General features: G+C 40.0%; 2 protein-coding genes across 8 annotated transcripts in view; both read left to right on the plus strand.

Moving 5' to 3' along the window:
* Positions 1–8777, plus strand: part of LOC109465315 (calcium/calmodulin-dependent 3',5'-cyclic nucleotide phosphodiesterase 1A-like) — a 48194-nt gene extending 39417 nt beyond the window's left edge. For 5 of the 7 annotated variants that reach the window (XM_019762519.1, XM_019762520.1, XM_019762521.1 and 2 more), the window contains 12 exons: positions 795–974; positions 1683–1746; positions 2144–2260; positions 2683–2823; positions 3100–3200; positions 3400–3525; positions 3760–3861; positions 5907–6027; positions 6344–6425; positions 6623–6874; positions 8002–8106; positions 8315–8777. In XM_019762519.1, the coding sequence (XP_019618078.1) occupies positions 795–974; positions 1683–1746; positions 2144–2260; positions 2683–2823; positions 3100–3200; positions 3400–3525; positions 3760–3861; positions 5907–6027; positions 6344–6425; positions 6623–6874; positions 8002–8106; positions 8315–8544 (1621 nt within the window). In that variant the 3' untranslated portion in view covers positions 8545–8777. Of the gene's footprint in view, positions 1–791; positions 975–1682; positions 1747–2143; positions 2261–2682; positions 2824–3099; positions 3201–3399; positions 3526–3759; positions 3862–5906; positions 6028–6343; positions 6426–6622; positions 6875–8001; positions 8107–8314 lie in introns of all 7 variants that reach the window. The other 2 variants (XM_019762515.1, XM_019762516.1) reach the window with 2 other exon arrangements.
* Positions 8778–12307: 3530 nt separating this feature from the next.
* Positions 12308–19246, plus strand: part of LOC109465216 (diuretic hormone receptor-like) — a 17994-nt gene continuing 11055 nt past the window's right edge. Inside the window, exons 1-2 of the mRNA XM_019762359.1 lie at positions 12308–12416; positions 15203–15214. Of these exons, the coding sequence (XP_019617918.1) occupies positions 12308–12416; positions 15203–15214 (121 nt within the window). The remainder of the gene's footprint in view (positions 12417–15202; positions 15215–19246) is intronic.

The following is a 19246-nucleotide window of genomic DNA, read 5'->3' on the forward strand; positions in this document are numbered from 1 at the left end:
TTATATACATGAAAGCTCCATCTGCTCTATAGACACAATAGCAGGCATGTCCTAGATACTAGGACTAGGTCCTTGTATAACTGTGCCAAGCATACTGGTCAGTTCCTTCTTACTCATCATTTCTTTTAAAGTGGATTCAAACCAAGCTGTTGCCGGTGTAGGACCAGTAAGTACTAAGGGTAGTATTTGATTTGCAAACACGATGTCTGCACCTCATACCGTACCGGGGCTCGAGATGCTACAGCCATCCATGAATAATCTTGGAAACAATCTCTGAAGCCCACATCTACGGGATTGTTTCCACGTAGAATTGCGGCAGATATTTACAGTAGATACTGTTATTCTTGGCAGTCTACAACCTCCTTGGCAGTCTGCAACACCATGCATAATAAAGAAGATTCCAGGAGGACAAAATCTGCCACAAGTCATGGTCAGTTGTGAATGGAAACACACTAGGTACACCGTGTTTTATTTCAGTACCGTGGTGATATTATCCCAGTTATCTCTGTCTCCATGTGGTACTGATTTAACTCAATAACCCTAATGTGCAAATCTAAATGCATGTGGTATCTCGAGTCCTGTGGCGGCAATGGTATAACCCAACACGGTTTAATCATCGTTGGTGATCTTTTTCTGATATGATCTGTTTCAAAAGAATGTTTGAAACAGCGATATCAGAAAAATAATTTTCCTGACGGCAAGATGTTGGAAACCCTTCAGGTTTGCAACACCTTGTCCTGACGAAAACAACGTCGCCCCTCCGTTAACTTCTGCTTCCACCTTTCTGACAGAAGATTTATAGACGAGGACGATGAGCTCAGCGAAGTGGAGCCGGATGCCGTGCCCATGGAGGTCCGGGACTGGCTGGCCTCCACCTTTACCAGGAGCGCCAGCGTCACCAAAAGCGGGGAGAAAGAGAAGAAAACTTTCCGCAGCATCGTGCAGGCCGTGCGCGCTGCCAACCTGGTGGACAGGTAGTGACTGTCACCATGCATGACGTCACGTCATTGATGACGACGTCACTAAAACAGGCCGTCACAAAGTGTTGACGTCACCCCCACATTTTCTTGACGTCATCACCTTGGGAGGGTGTAGAGCATGAAATGTAGTATTTTTTGCATGATAAAGAAAATATCAAGTGACTGAAATTGCATGTTGGCCTGTTCTACCTCTAGTACTGCATGATCTTTCTATGGTAGGCATTTTGAAATACGTCATTAAGATGACGTATATCAGATGTCATGTTATTGAATCGTGTGTGTTGTGACGTCATTGAACAAATTTGCATGTGCATGACACTAGATGTAATGCCATGGTGACATCGCAACCACACCCGGTTCTGAGGTAGCCGTTGGCAACTAGCTATTTGTTGTTTCCATATACATGAAATACGTAGTCCACGTTGCCTTGAGTGACTGTACGTCCGTCCGTCCGTGTGTGTTTGTATTGTCACCCTTGCTTCTATCATTTGCCATGTTGTAAAGTCTCCAATCATGATTGTACAACTCTGTGCCCCCATTGTATATAATGATATACGAAAATGATGATGTGTATAGCAGACCACGATACTTTCCTTTTCCAAACACTTGCTTTTTGCTTTAAAGCTTTGAGTTTGTGCTTGTGTATAAAAGCACCCCACATGACTGCTGACCCCCCAGCGGAAACTTGAACTTAATTTTCAGGTTATACCGCAGGATGTCGACCTCTGCAGTGACGTATCCACCAACAGTCATGAAGCTGTTCAAGGTTTTGTACCAGCTTCATTTACTCGACTTAGAACAGAGTAAAACTTTCTCACAACACAACAAAATACACAATGAATCTTCGAACATAATCCCTTCTTCAGGATCAATGACCCACATATTCATTCTAAACACGTGATCTTAAGGACAGGTGACTTACATAATGGGGTTTAATGCTGGCACAGTAACCGCAATCACTTTGTAACTTTGTCATTGTAACAATAATAAAATGTATTCACTACACTGTTGTTTCAAATCTGTTTCATAGAAAAGGCTTAGTCAGGAAATTACCTTAGTTGATAATACTATCCTTAGTCTCTATTAATTTTCATCTGAAGCTATATCAGGATATTCCTAGCTGAAAAATGGTGCTCATCTTTTCATTTTTTTCTTCTTCGCAGCAATTGGACGACTGGTCTTTCGACGTGTTTGCCCTGAACGAGGCTACCAACGGCCAGGCGCTGCGATACGTCACGTATGAGATCATGATGCGATACGACCTTCTCGCAAAGTTCAAGGTACCATTTTAAAGACATTTTTCTCTGTGACAGGTCTTTTAAAAGCCCCATTTTCAGAGGACAGGGGCCAACAACCACATGTGTGACCAAAGATACTGGTCATTATTGAGATTATACATAATATGTAAAATAATTAATGGCATTCCTTGGATCATTAAATCATTATTACTTTTAGTATGTTATGTGATACACTCTGAGATAAATCGATCAATGAACGCTCTCCAAAAGACCGTTGCAATATCTGTCAAGGATGATATAATCTTCCCAAGAATAATATATACTGTCATGCAATAAAGTCTAATCATATATGTGTCTATCATACGTACTGCAGGAAAAGTCTCAATGCGTTGCTGTGGGCAAAAAAATCTATTGAGTGTCTGGTGACTTAATACGCCGTTTTTTTTCATTCCCCTCGTGACCAGATTGGGGTGGGAACACTCTTCAACTTTCTGGAGGCCCTGGAAGTCGGCTACAGCAAATACCAGAACCCTTACCACAACCTGGTGCACGGTGCTGACGTCACACAGACTATGCACAGTATTCTCTTTCAGACAGGACTAGTGGTACGTTAGGTATCATTTGCATGTCATTTGCATATCATTTACATATAGTTTTCTTACCACTGACTGTTGTTGAAGATTAACTTCACTAGCAAGACCTTGACCGATTCTCTGGTTGCAATTTCGTGTTTTAGGGTTACCACAGTGCCTCTATCGCACGTTCGTAAAATGATTTGATATCTGACTAGATAGGCTTCATTTGCATCATGATATTCTATGAAGATCTATCTCTGCAAATGTGAATGCTATTGCAATTAAATGTTTGTGTATTTTCCACAGCAATGGCTGACAGACGTGGAAATCTTTGCCGTGGTGTTTTCAGCCGCGATTCATGACTTTGAACATACAGGGGAGACCAACAACTTCCACGTCATGTCCAGGTAAGCTCCACATTGCCATGAAAATTATATTTCAGAAACAACCACATTGTATAGCATCACTTCTTCATTCCCACTACTATAGAAAAAAGTGTGTATGCATAAGGTGACACATTACCGTCTCACTAAACTTGCAAAAAGTTTTGACCGATTGAAATTACGATTAGCACAACAGAAACGTTGTTTCTGTCATTTTATGCAGGACGGAAACTGCGTTGGTGTACAATGATAGAGCGGTGCAGGAAAACCATCACATAAGCGCCGCCTTCCGGCTCATGACAGATGACAACCTCAACATTGTATACAACATGTCCAAGGATGATTACAAGTAAGGAACTGTTATGTCATTTTACATTTCAAGGATGATTATACGTTAGCTATTATATGATTAGACATTTCAATTATGTCCAGAAATAATGATAAATTATATAAAATATAAATTATATGATGATTGATTATATACTGTTGAAAACTGAAAATGAACATAGCCATGGAAATAATCAACATTATAGCAAAGGTGTTAAACCAATCTAACAGTTGACATATTTTTCTCTGTTTGCAGAGATTTCAGAACGTTGGTGATAGACATGGTTCTGGCCACTGACATGTCCTACCATTTTGCACAAGTCAAGCAGATGAAGAGCCTCCTATCTTGCCCAGACAAGTACGTACACAGTAATTGTGAACCAAGAGGGTCAATGGGTACAGGCCTATGTTCCAATACCCCTACATTCTCAAAAATGGTTACTAGTAGGGTTGTCGGAACATAATTTGTGTTGTCGGAACAATTATACCATAGGGGTGTGTGTGTCAGAAAATAGGGGTGCAACCATCCTTTCAAAAAATAATATTGCAGTACCTGTACATTTGTAAATATATAGTAACATAGTGGTGAAACAGCCCAGTCAAAATATCCAGGACTGTACATTTGTAAACATTAGGAACATATAAGAGTGCAACAGCCCTGTCAAAATATCCAGGACTGTACATTTGCAAACATCTAGGAACATATGGGTGTAACAGCCCTGTCAAAATATCCAGGACTGTACATTTGCAAACATCTAGGAACATAAGAGTGCAACAGCCCTGTCAAAATATCCAGGACTGTACATTTGCAAACATCTAGGAACATAAGAGTGCAACAGCCCTGTCAAAATATCCAAGACTGTACATATGTGAACATCTAGGAACATATAAGAGTGCAACAGCCCTGTCAAAATATCCAGGACTGTATATTTGTAAACATCTAGGGTGCAACAGTCCTGTCAAAATATCCAGGACTGTATATTTGTAAACATCTAGGGTGCAACAGGCCTTTCAAAAATATTCAGGACTGTACATTTTGTGAACATCTAGGGTGCAATGTCCTGTCAAAATATCCAGGACTGTACATTTGTAAACATCTAGGGTGCAACAGGCCTCTCAAAAATATTCAGGACTGTACATTTTGTGAACATCTAGGATGCAACAGCCCTGTCAAAATATCCAGGACTGTACATTTGTAAACATTAGGAACATGTAAGAGTGCAACAGCCCTGTCAAAATATCAAGGACTGTACATTTGCAAACATTAGGAACATATAAGAGTGCAACAGCCCTGTCAAAATATCCAGGACTGTACATTTGCAAACATCTAGGAACATATAAGAGTGCAACAGCCCTGTCAAAATATCCAGGACTGTACATTTGCAAACATCTAGGAACATATAAGAGTGCAACAGCCCTGTCAAAATATCAAGGACTGTACATTTGTAAACATTAGGAACATATAAGAGTGCAGTGCAACAGCCCTGTCAAATGTACAGGACTGTACATTTGTAAACATTAGGAACATATAAGAGTGCAACAGCCCTGTCAGAAATATCCAGGACTGTACATTTGTAAACATCTAGGAACATTAGAGTGCAACAGCCCTGTCAAAAAATATCAAGGACTGTGCATTATGATTTGTAAACAACTAGTATTAGTTAACATGACATTAGTAAACATCTACTAGTTAACATCATTGGTAAACATCTAGAATGATAACAGAGTTCAGAATGTAGAACATACATACCCAGAATTAATACTTACTTGGTCCCTTTACCGTAGCCATAGCTATATAGAGGACTACATGTAGTTGTAGTTAGGGGGTTATTTTCACCATCCCCTCAGTCGACGGACTTCAACAACTGGCTGGACAATTCAGTCGGACCTGCCTAGAGACAGAACGTTCCTTAGTTACTTCTCTACATATTATGACCGGGCAAACCGTCGCTGGGGACTACAGTGTCCCATTTTTCGTCAAAAAGTTCACATAAAAGTTGACGTACTTTCGAATAGCAGACGACATCTTCACCTTGTAGGAAGATTTCGAAAGAAGCCTTCCTATTGGCTGCAAGGCGACCTACGGGGCCAATGAAAGCGGGCGATACAGTGCGCCGCAATAACCCGGATGTGGATGTCCGCGAACAGGCCAGGGGTCACCTGAACCTGATTACCCAAATAATGCGGGGGCAAGAAGTTACATAGATCAAGGACATTTTGTAATGTTCTTGCATAGATAGAGCTCTTTTTCATCATAGAATAAGATTTCTACGCCAAGATATATGTGAAATGGGACTATAATCTGTATAGTCCGTATCTTTGTAGGCCCTGAAATATTCTCGTTTCCGCATGTCGTCGTTGCTGCACCACTACAAACGCTTGATTGTTACCTTCTCCTTACAGTATTGATAAGGCGAAAGCGCTATCACTGGTCCTGCACACTGCTGACATCAGCCATCCTGCAAAAAACTGGATCCTCCACGAGCACTGGACAGAACTTCTCATGGAGGAATTCTTCAGACAAGTAAGTAGTACGTTGTTATATACTATCAGCCAACTATTAGTGTTGGATACACTTGCATTTTTTTTCAAATAAGAAAATTATTATGATTGTGCATTTTTTGCTCTCACATATCAGGGAAAATGTTGACCTTTATGCATGTATGCATGTGCGTATTGGTAATTTCGTGTGGGTCTCAGTCTTTGGGGGGGGGGTAGTTTTATATAGCATCAAGTCAACATTATATAGTGTATCCCGAAGTTTTACTGTGGTTTATGTAAAATAGTATAGCTTAAAGTTATACTGCGGTTCATGTAGTTTTGTTTTTCTTACAATGTAGGGTGATAAAGAACAGGAGCTTGGTCTGCCGTTCTCCCCACTTTGTGACAGAAAGACAACCATGGTGGCTTCATCACAAATCGGTCAGTATTTGTTTTCTAAAAGACCTCCAATAACAGTAAGATAGTCTGATATATTAGCATGAACACTTCGTCCTAGAGTTTTACTCACCGAAAGTTTGATGAGCCTCTAAACACAAATTGAATACCTAGTGTGGAAGTTTAAATGATTTTTCGAATCATAACATAATAACAAAATAAGTCATATTCTTTCTACACAGGTTTCATCGACTTTATCGTCCAGCCCAGCTTTGAGATCATGAGCGACATGTTGGACAAGGTTGTAGCACCTATCTCTCCTCGCGGCTCCTTAGCCAATCAGAGCAACGCTACCATATCGGAGAAAGTGGAGGGTGAAGGGTCACCACAAAATGGCGACCAATCAGAGGAGCCGTTCGAGTTCAAAGTTGACCGCGTATGGGACGGGCATCTGACTGGGAATAAAGTCAAATGGAAAGAACTGTCAACCAAAGGTGTGTATGTAAACTAGGAAATAAATATCTGTTGTGACATTGAACAACTTGCCGATGTGGTTAAGTTGTATCCAGACCCGTGCCTATCTAGTTCTACCTGAATAAGGGTAGGTTCAGGCACGGATACGTATCCAATAAAATCATTTACCCCAGGTACGGTTCTGGATACGCATGGACTGTGCAGAATCTTGGCTGCATAAAGCACAGTTCTGGATACAGCATACAGGTCATAATGTCACTGAAGACCCCGCAATATTTCCAGCTTTATATGCAATCCACTGCTATCAAACTCATCATTAGTAGCATGTAAGCCCTAACCCTGGAGGTTGGTGTTAACGCTTGCTCGCGTTAGTTGCGTGCTGAGAGTTTTAAAAGTGTTTGGCCGGCAGCAGCTCTCAGTATCGCCTCTCCATCATCGTAATTCCCCTCCTGTACGTCTCGTCGTGTGGCGCCATTCCAACCCATTACGTTAACCTACATGTAGGTGAAACATTTCATTTTCAGAGGCATATCGTCCCGCCGCCCTGCTGCTTGTAATAGGTCACATTTCCCTCCTGGGCGGCCCGTTCTTTATTGCTTTGACGTGCGGCGGTACTTATAACTAGTGGAAAATTGGGTACAGTTGTGGGTCAGCTTTTCCTGGGTAAAGTGTCAAGACCTTGTTTTGCTTTCTTGTAATAGTTACCAGCAACTTTGCTCGACTTTGAAAACTTTGCTCGACTTTGAATCTTATTAGAAAACGTCTGTGTTGTTTGCTGGATATTCCCAGACGAATAAGACTGTGTATAATGAGACAACATACACATCTACGAAATAAGATCCTATAGTGAAAATCAAACTGTTCTCCAACTCAAGAAATGAAAAATGAATTTTTGACCGAATCACTCGGTCTTCATCAGCTTTCTGACCCTGGTGCTGTAGACACGTGACTTTTACCCACGTGTGACGTCAGCACTGGGTCAAAGTTCGTCGGAAGCCGGTACCACCCCCCGTCCCGGTTGAGCGAAGGTTGGTATGCCCTGAAAGTGCATGAGATCCTGGTCACAGTTCGTGTCACTATAAAATAAACACATACAATTGTGATTTTTCTTTATTAAATCGTTTTTAAACGATTCCCTCTTTTGCAGACCAAGCAGAAAAGGAGGCGAGGGAGAAAGCCGCTCAGAAAGAAAAGGCGGATTCAGAGGCACAAACTCAAAACACGCCGGACGACAAAGCCGAGGACAAGAAAGGTATCAACCTCGGGGTCATTTACATTTAGAACACCTGGAAGTATAAAATTTGTTTATTGTAAAAAAATTAAAATGTATGAATCTGAGCTCTGTACAATGTTTCAGATCGTGAAAGTATCAAAGTATTGAATTATTAAAGTCTTAAATTTGTATATTATAAAACGTTTAAAATGTATGGTTTACGCCTGAGCTCTGTACAATGTTTCAGATCGTGAAAGTTCACCGAAGATCACAGCTAACGGAACAGTGAGTCCAGGAGATGCCGTCAAACCGTCAACCTCTCCGGAAAACGACGAACAAGCGTCGACAAAGGAGGAGGCTGTCGGGAAGGCCTCTCCGGAACACGTCGAGAAGAGATCGACGGAAGGAGAGAAAAAGGGAAGCATCGACAGCATCACTGTCAAAAGCGTCACCAAACGGAAAGAATCCGGTGTCTGATAATGCCTTAGTCTGGGACAAATAGACCTTTTTCTCTCGTAGTGAACAGAAAAAAATAATATAGAAAATAGAAACAATGAAAAATCAAAAGAAATGAGGCTTTGGATTTTCTAAAGCGGGGAAAAACTTTGTTGTGACACCAGTAAAACATCAGTTGCCACCGAACAAATATTGCTTTGAAAGATTGTTATTAGCAATTACAGTAAAACCTAGCATTGGACATTTTTTTTCGGAGAAAATCTTTAGTAGAACGTTTAAAGATAGACATGCTGAAATATTGCAGACAATCAAATCTGACAAAGGCCTAATAGTGTATTAATGATGAAAAACTGGAATTGGTGTACGTTCCCCAGAAGACGACAGGATCAATTAGCTCTGTTTTTTTGTTGCTGCCTCCAGGGTAATTACTAAAGACAAAAGAAGCTTCTTACATGTTATACATAATTTAATAGCTGTACATTGCATAAGAATATGTGATTCAGTACATAATGTTCATGCATCAATATCAAGAGCAACAGTTTAAATATGCGGTGTACTGTACAGCTTTTACATTTTGCTATATGTGGTATATGACTTGATGCTATATCTGTATAATCTGTTTATGCTATCAACACTACTAGGCGTGAGTTAAGTCCAGACAGCAAAAGATAAATGATATACATGATATTATATCGATGTTATTGCTGAAGGTATGTCAGACAACCGTGAAAAGAAAACTCAGAAATTCCCTTTCCAAGTCACAGCTTTTATATTTAGTAAATCCAGTCCATCAAAACGTTGGGAATGGGTATGTCTATTCTGTCATGTGTTGGCCATACTGTCCCCATACATACATACAAGTTATCTTGAAAGTTCATCTGTGTTGGTAGAAGTCATTATGAAGTTTGAACTTCAATATCCGACACAATAAATTGGACTCACCCAAATTTTCGACTGTACAACTCCATTCTTTGTCAACAGAGACGGGGGGCGCCACAGACTTTTTGCAACCTATGATCCACTGCTCAAGGAGTCACGTGTGTTATCTGCGTGATCACGGAAGCGGCGGGTTGCTCATTCCATGACAAAGAATGGAGTTGTTCAGTCGAAAATTTGAATGAGTCCAATTTCTTGTGTTGGATATTGCAGTTCAAACTTGTTTCATAATGCATGCAAGTTGTGATGAAGTGACGATGTTGTTATTTGTATAGAGCCGATTCTCTCTGGGTCCGCTGCAATACTTCCATAAATGTACATAGTATAACTAAAGTATAGATGTATGAACATTACTGTCACCGTCTTCAAAGTATTTTGGAAAAAGTAAAGAAGAGCTGCGCAGTCGTTTTGAAGTGTCTTTCTAAGGCTGATATATTTGTTGCAAAGATAAAAGTGATTTTGAATAGATATAAATAATCCCAACAAAATGCCTAGTTATATAATAAGCCGATTAATTGTCAAACGAAATACAGCTAATTATTTACATTGAGAAGACACAGTACGATATATATATATATAAGTATGTATGTATGTACATAAGAAATGTTACGTAAAGCTAGTAGATACGTATATGTATACAGGTAAAGAAACTAGAAGGAAGATATGGGAAAATGTCATATTGCTATTGCATCACTACTTAAAACGATGCAGATTTGCATGCAGGTTATGAGGTTGGTATACGAGACGTTCTATTCTTCAGTAAGGTTAATCGTTATAGATTATTATTTATGTCATAATGAATACATTGTTGACTATTTATAGACGTATGTTTCATGTTTTCCTATAAAGGAATCGAATATTTAATCTCAAGAATTGATAGACTATATCTGCCTCCCTGCCTGGTTTAAGTAAGCTTTTAGATACTCGCTGTCATAACTGTTGTGGATGATGAATAAAATAATCAATGCGTTTCACTCTGCGTCGTCATTCATTTACATTTAGAAACATCGATCACTTAGCAATGCTCTAATACCCTACAGAAGGTTTCAGTTTTCTTTATTAGTTGAAACTTTGAAACTTTATTCAGAATTACTAAAAACTAGTCTTCCTGGTATGCATTCACACATATTCATATTTATTCATTCATCATACTTCAAGAAAGACGGAATTTCAGAACCTCTCAACTGTATAGATTCAACAATGTGAAGAAATCGGAATGACCAAAAATTTCAGCTGTGCAACTCCAGTCTTCGTCCTGGTAGAATGACCCACTGCACCTATCACGTGACCTGAATGGGTCAAACATGCCGGACGGCTTGTATCGTCCACCGTTTTATTTGATGTACGGTTGATTGTCCCACCTTGAAACCTCATAAACAAAGTGTACTTGGAACTTGCGAGAAGTAGAGTCGAATCTACAATTTTCAAACAGGAGTTAAAGCTTGTTTCGTGACAGTACATAGGTATTCAACCCGTGTGTAGCTCTAGCCTGTCAGCAGGGTGTTGAAAAAGACGGATACAATGAACATACATCTCTTTAAACTGCGTTCTAAAATGTATGCTTCTAGCCATTCTCTTATCGCGTTTCCGAGTCCTTTTCTTATCGCGGCAAACGTCTGTCTGTAAATGTAATTTACTGTCGCAATTTCTAATTAATCATGTATGAGAGAACTGTGAACACGGGCGACCTGGTACTAATATTGGAAAATTTGGGCATTAAAATTCCACAAATGTCTTATGAGACACAATGTATCGATATACCTACATTACAATTAATTTCAATCAAGAAATCTAAGCATTATTCATGCACGTCTAAAATGTTCTTCTATAACCAATAACCAGACAAAATTGAAATAAATGCATCGTATATTATTGGGAACTATACTATATAACACTTTTGCGGAAGGATACAGCTCTTAGACCAGGTGATGCGCCAAAGGCAATGAGACGTTTCGTTTGTGCACTACCCTTTCGCCAGTACGGCTTCGGCAAGGTAAGAAAGCCACTTCTTTATGCTATAGGAGAAGTGACTGTAGTCGCGCTAGTTTTCTGGTTTATTTGTGGGGAAACAATTTTTGAGGATGCATTTTAACGCACAGTCGCTTTCACGTTTTAAGCTCTGGTGAAAATTATCAGTATTACATTTTCATGATACAGTGAGTGGAAAATCACCTTCCGTTGTAAAGAGAATGTTTGTAAGCTCTTGATAACGTTTTATGTAACATTGTTTGCTAGATTCTTTGTGAGCCTTTGAACTTTCTTTCTAGATTTTCGATGTTACATTTATCATCAAATGGCTGGCTATCTTAGCCCGGTGTCATCTAATTTGAAACGGGGCTTCTTGCACCAGTCTCCCTGGCCGGAAGAGCGAGTGCTGGGAGCCCCGTTACAAATCCGTTGGCGCCTGGGTTTAACATACGCTTGCCAAGTTCTTTACTGAAAATAAATTTAAACTGTCTGGATTTCAAGAATGGTGTTGCAGAAATACAATGAAATTCTTAGGTGTAATATAAATACCACTGAGTAACTAGGGATTGACAAAATCAAAATATGGATGCTCGCGTGCATCTTTCGACGCTTGTGTACATGCATATTGCAACAGGTTAGATCATCCTTGGTGATATGAGTATCTTTTTTACGTGTAACTTTTTGATCTCGAACGTATTCATGTAGTCTGTTCTGGTGGGATGTTGTTTTTATGATGAAAACCATTGTCAAAACTACACAGTACGTGTCATCCACGCAAAAGTGTGAGGTTGAGAGGGCTGTATTTGGCAATGCGATTTTCTCCATATTCGGGTTCTGACTAGTCATGTTTTCCGTTCCAACCACAAAGCTGATTGAAACAATGGCGCTGTGGCATGTTAACATCACCGATCTCAGCAAACTGAACGTGAACCTAGAAGATCTTCTGGCAATTTCGGACGGACTCGCCTGTCAAGATAAATTCAACAACAGTCACGGCAAAGGTAAGCCCCTTTAGGTACTTTAAACCCAGCATGATTTTCTGCAAATCGTCTACAAAGTTGTAGGTTGCCATAGAAATTCTGTTGGTTCAATGTTGAAAGAGGTTAATTAAGTGTGCTATTCTTACGTTGAGAATGTTGATGTTTTGAATCACTGAAGAAGAGGAGGAGGAGGTTTCTTTCATATCCCTCAGCATTGGAGTATACCGGCGCAGCAACCTATTCTTTAGTTTAGTCAGATAAAGAATATCAGATATATTTACTATCCTGAAAGGTTCTTTCAGGTGATAAGACCTGGAAAGGCTAAAAAGGGTAACTTTATGGCAAGCTAATCAGTTGGTATTCCGGAGGTGCAGTGGCAATGTCAAATTTTGATGGCACCGAGACACACACAGAAGCCATGGCATACAGGACCTATAGCAGACCCCGGCCATTTAATTGGCCCCTTTGAACAAAACAACAATTTGGAGTGAAGGGGCTGTTAAAAGTAATCTGGGAGAAAAGGAAGTAGGGAGAAAATCTACCATGAAGTCTACCATAATGATGGTCACTTTGCTGCTAAATATATACGTTATCTTTATCGACATCTGGTTTCTAGCAAAATAGCCAATAGCTACACCGATACCATATCTGGAGGTAAAAGAGGTCTGCAGCAATTTGCGAAGCTTATAGAGGCATTTAAGCCATGCCGTGAAAATCTAGAATTCGAACAGTTTCAAGAACCATACAGTTAACTCTCATCGTCTTTTGACATCATATGCATGCTGCATTTTGTTCTGGCGCAATGGCTATTAATTGCCCGAAAAGGATCATTAACCTTGTCTTCTGCAACAGCCTGTAGCAGAATGTTTACCTCCGTGTAGCAGGAAAGTTAACTTCAGTGTAGCAGGAAAGTCGCCTCAGTGTAGCAGGAAAGTTTACCTCAGTGTAGCAGGAAAGTCGCCTCAGTGTAGCAGGAAAGTCGCCTCAGTGTAGCAGGAAAGTCCACCTCAGTGTAGCAGGAAAGTTTACCTCAGTGTAGCAGGAAAGTCGCCTCAGTGTAGCAGGAACTTTTACCTAGCTCAGTGTAGCAGGAAAGTCGCCTCAGTGTAGCAGGAAAGTCCACCTCAGTGTAGCAGGAACTTTTACCTCAGTGTAGCAGGGACTTTTACCTCAGTGTAGCAGGAAAGTTTACCTCAGTTAAGCAGTAGGTTTACCTCAGTGTAGCAGGAACTTTTACCTCAGTGTAGCAGGAAAGTTTACCTCAGTGTAGCAGGAAAGTTTACCTCAGTGTAGCAGGAAAGTTTACCTCAGTGTAGCAGGAAAGTTTACCTCAGTGTAGCAGGAAAGTCGCCTCAGTGTAGCAGGAAAGTTTACCTCAGTGTAGCAGGAAAGTTTACCTCAGTGTAGCAGGAAAGTCGCCTCAGTGTAGCAGGAAAGTCCACCTCAGTGTAGCAGGAACTTTTACCTCAGTGTAGCAGGAACTTTTACCTCAGTGTAGCAGAACAGTTTACCTCAGTTTAGCAGTAGGTTTACCTCAGTGTAGCAGGAACTTTTACCTCAGTGTAGCAGGAAAGTTTTCCTCAGTGTAGCAGGAAAGTTTACCTCAGTGTAGCAGGAAAGTTTACCTCAGTGTAGCAGGAAAGTTTACCTCAGTGTAGCAGGAAAGTTTACCTCAGTGTAGAAGGAAAGTTTACCTCAGTGTAGCAGGAAAGTTTACCTCAGTGTAGCAGGAGAGTTTACCTCAGTGTAGCAGGACACTTTACCTCAGTGTAGCAAGAAAGTTCAGAAGAGTCCACCATTAGCACTATTGATATAATTTATTCCACATCATGTCGCGCACCCCCTGTGCTCACGTCATTTTTCGGCTCTAGTCAACTGCTTATTTAGTGTTTTGGATTACACGAGGGATTTATAAATCCCACTCGACGAAAACAAATTGGCCCCTGAGGGAGAAACAACATGCGTCATTGCAACCATTCTAAAAATATGAATGGCTGGTTACAATTCTTCGCAGAGTCGTGGGTTGGCTTTCATCCATATATTCGTTAAATGCTGCGTACAGAACATGTACACAACTCACGTCTTTCCTGGACTTGACAGGTCAATTGCAGCCTCGTTTTATCCATCACCTACTTGAGTAAGCACGAATAAGTAAAGCGTGACAACATCAATGGCTGAATTCATCAGGCTGCCTACGCGCGTGTCGATTTGACTAAAAGCCTATCTGACTCATTATGATGATCCCAAAAGGCATGTAAACTAACTTCCGCGTCAATGTCAACCGATTTCTGGAGAATTCTTGTCTAATTTGAACGCGACGTTGCCGACAAGATGGGGACAAATTAAAGACATTCAGTGCAGTTTTAGGGCTTGGAAAGTCAATGTAGTCCCTTATCTACATACTGAGTTGAAACAACACTGTCCCAATATACATTGACATTCATGGAACGACAAACGGTTACTGGAAGGACCTGGGTTGATTTTTTAAGGACTAATCTTGTGGCTTGTTTCTGCAGTTTTAAATGCCTTAAGTATGAAATTCTGATTCAAATGTGCTAATGCGTGACAGAATGTGTCAATATCATACAGATTGCCTTATTCGGAATATCTTCAGTTTTTCCACCCTGAAATTAGATTAGATGCCTTTAATGGGCTTTCAATTGATCTTCCCTATAAAAAGCAACCCTTACAAATTATCGAAGTTGTACGAGATGAAAGAAACGCTGTGCATCGATTTTTCGATGTCTGACAGCTGATAATTAGAAGGCACTGTCAGGATGTTATAACAACTGAAGTTGCTCATGACAGTAGTGTAGAAGTTCGGCGGTTCTAATCCATATGATGACCGGATGTATACGTCACGGATTGCCGTGAATAATGTCTGACTTTTATTTGAGGACACATCCATCACAAAACGTTGGATCTGTAATACATCCACGCTCTGTCTACCGCTTTCATAAAAGATGAGACCCGTCTAAAAACTAACACCATTGCTGGCAACTCAACAAAATGCCGTATTCTTACAGCTTGGATGCCTTCAATTTAGTCTACACCAACTGCAATATATCTCGCTAAAGTGCTTCCGGATGACATCCTCCGCAGACTCCAAATCTATTGCGATAGGGTGAAAAAAAACATGATTTTTATATTTTCAAATTTTGAGATTATAAACCTTCAGTTGTTTAACAATTTTTTTCAACGGCAACATCATATATAAAGGAAATAAAACACTGCAACAAAGTAAAAGAAAAACATTCAATCAGAGCCTTGTCTTGTCTCCAAAACCTGGCAAAAAGTAATGAGTGGGCTGATGGTATCCATAAAAATTACTTGCCGTGGCCTAAGAGAGAAGCTGGCAGTATTATGGCAACATATTATTGAGTCTGAGAGTGAATGGCTGAAAGGCGTGAAGCGTTGCTAACACAAACTGTGTCTGCCTGTCGCTGGAAATAAACGCGTTTCATGCACGCCTCGGGGGAGCATGTTAACCACCATCTACTAGCGGGGTGATTTTTCGGGCAACGCTGGTGAAAAAGCAAGTTTGTACCGTCATAAATATTCTGTGCCTACTTTTGCTTGGACGTATTGGTGACTTCCCTCGTCAGTAGTTGAAGAAAGATGGTGGATGCCGTCTGGAAGCCTCTACGCTTTACAGAACTTTAGTCGTGCGTAACAGCTTAATCCTACCTTTGTACTATGTCTTCTTTCATGTTCGTTTTAACTAATATGTGTGAATTCAATACAGCATTTGTACACGTGTGTAATAGACTCTCAGGAACGCAGGATGATTTAAATGTCTAGTTTTTCTCTAGATGATGTCTGTAAGGGAACTGCTGACTCCAAACCAACGTCAAGTCTCGTTAGATTGTTCCTGTGTCAACCAAAACATGAATAGAACTTAGTTACATACAAAGTCACATCAAGTAACACAAAGTGAACGTACACGACGCACCGAAAGCATTAATACAAAAACTGTCAATTGAATGGTCATGGACACGCTCCGCAGCTTAAGTGTTCCATTTTTAGTGCTGGATAGAGTGCAGGGAACCTTGATGGCCTGCCGAAGTGGCAGAGAGCTAGGGAACGAACCGCCCACACAGAACTAAACTAAAGTTAACGTTATCCATACACCACAAGCTTTAGATATGAAAGTGCACACTTTTTCTTTACTTGAATCTGGTTCTGATGTAAATTATCACAGTCCAAAACTGTGCAGTATTTCCCTGAAACGGTCCGGATACTATATGTAAATTAGCTGCTGCAGTCTGCAGCAACAGTCCGGACACCTTATGTAAATTAGCTTCTGCAGTATGCAAATAAACAGTCCGGACACCTTATGCAAATTATCTCCTGCATTCACCACTCTATAGTATATCTTTCTTGCAATCTGTTCTAACATATGTTCGTGTCGCTCATATACGTAGCTATACAGTACTGATACAGTAACGTACATACTTCAACACATGTACTTGAATGTATAACCTTTACACAGACTAAGGAATCACTAGTGATTATGAAGTATTTATAAATCTGTTCACAGAGACGTGGATATAACAGACTCAGATGTACAGGCACGTCTTTGGCAATTATTTCATATGTCGAAAAAGGGTAGCAGCAAATCAAATCCCAATGGGTAAAGGACAAAATGTCGGTAAACATGATAACCTTTAAACTACACCTCAGTGTGAGATGCAGTAGTCTTCAGGTTGACGAAATGACAGGAAAAGTTAGCTTCTACACTTTTCACAAATTAGCTTCAAAGACACACAGGATGTGAGGTAATTAAAAGGGCGCCGCTGGCCCCTGTGGCCCTGAGTCCATAGAGATATCTTTGGAATCGCATTAACTGCATATCGAATGCTTTCATCACACCACTAACTGAGAGACAAGGAACTTTAGACCCATTAGCCCATTGGAGCACTTAGCCTTTGCACGAACTACGTACGTACCATGCCAGGTTGAAATTCCCTGTAGTTGTTATGTCTGTTTTTTTTCTCAAAGATACTACCTACGCTGCAACATGTAGTTCTGAAGAGGGTCAGAATTACTAGAAACAGATAATACAATCGGGCTTCGGGCTTGTATTTGCAATAAACTCAAAAGTTCATCATCATCATCATCATTCATCCTCCATAATAGAGGTTAACCCTAAAAAAAGTAAAAAAAAAAGTTAACCCTAAAAAATTAAAGATATTGTAAATATTGTAGTAAATGAAGACATCAATGCACATGAGTGATTCAAAAGATTGCAAATTACACTACAAGTGTCACACATAATCGCCTCTGTAATGGTGGCCATAGATACAAATTGTTCCCTATTCGCACTGAGGTGAAGGCGTTTGAAAATTAACTTCTAACACGAACACAAGAGTGTGACTTAACTAGCCCTATTAAAGCTGTTCCAAGTTATCCCGTTTAAAGTGCACTGAGCACGTACACTTCTGATAATCAGTACGTGTATGTGAAATGAATAATAATCTATGGTGCGTAGTCTCAAATAATTGAAATGTAAATGTAGAATCTACATTTACATTAAACATCTCAGGGCAATATCTAAATTCAGTACAAGTATGCACTCCTCACGTACATGACTGAGTTCGCTTTGACTACCATGAAGATTCAATACCTTAAAAGCACATTTAATTTACCACACGCGAAGTTTTCCTATAATAATACAATAATGGGTAGATGTGCACCTGTATGGGTGATTGTTTGGATGAACAGAGGGATTATTGATAATAGATAAAAAGAACGTATACACATGTGCATATGGACAGACCAACAATATCGACCTACACAACTCATGTTTTGCTAAGCATGAAAGTTGTTAGTGTTTTCATTTATTTCAGATGCTCATCTACTCGTTTAGTCTGATTAGTCATTCTACATACATACTCATAAATGTTTTCGGACTAGTAGGTGCCCATATGGTGCATGTACAGTACTGCTATTAACTCTCTACGCAAATGTTGTTTCAGTGGCATTACGTGACGAATCGATGCTCTTTGTTTTCTTTAATTCCAACATTTCATGACTAGACTAGGTGACGGCGCACTCAAGTTATATCAACTTATTTTAAGAGGACAAATACGGGACAAGACAATACAGCGATGCTCTTTGGGGCATCCTTTATTAGACAAGACAATTTGACTGTCCGTATCAATCCACGGTGTTCATGATAACTATAAGTCTCTACTTTGGAATGAATACCTGGACAATGGATGTTTCAGTGCAAAATATATAATCCCATTCTTTGCATAGACATATTACGCATACATTTAAGTATACAATAGGAACTTGAAGTATTGTATGAGTGACTTTTTCAAACAGGAGACAGACGTCGACTAACTTTCTTTTGTTACATAAGTAAGATAAGGTTGTGTTACATAACATAATGTCACAGACAGCTCCAAGCTAGCACTTCGTTATGAAAGAAACTCGTGATCGCTGCAATATCGAGCTCGCACTTTCTTATTAGACACTTTGTTATTAGACATGAAAGAAGCTAGCTCCAGTCTACCACTTTGTTATTAGACATGAAAGAAACTCGCTCTAAATAAAAATGAGCAATACGTGACGTGGACGTAGCTTAATACAAATGCCAATAACCTGTGTACTAAGTCATATCGACGATATACTAACAAGTAAAATGTTACCCGAATCGCAACGCAAACATGATTTATTCTATTGATACTTTTTGACGCTTAATTCTAAGACGTGGACATGCTTTGCTGCCGGAAATAGCTGTTAAGACCTTGCAGCAGTATGCCGCTCTGTTCTGGTAGAACTGGATAATATCTTATACATCTGCAAAGCAGCCTTTGAATTTCTGCCCCGAC

Source organism: Branchiostoma belcheri, unplaced genomic scaffold (assembly GCF_001625305.1).
Source record: "Branchiostoma belcheri isolate BF01 breed outbred unplaced genomic scaffold, Haploidv18h27 scaffold15, whole genome shotgun sequence".
Taxonomy (NCBI): domain Eukaryota; kingdom Metazoa; phylum Chordata; class Leptocardii; order Amphioxiformes; family Branchiostomatidae; genus Branchiostoma; species Branchiostoma belcheri.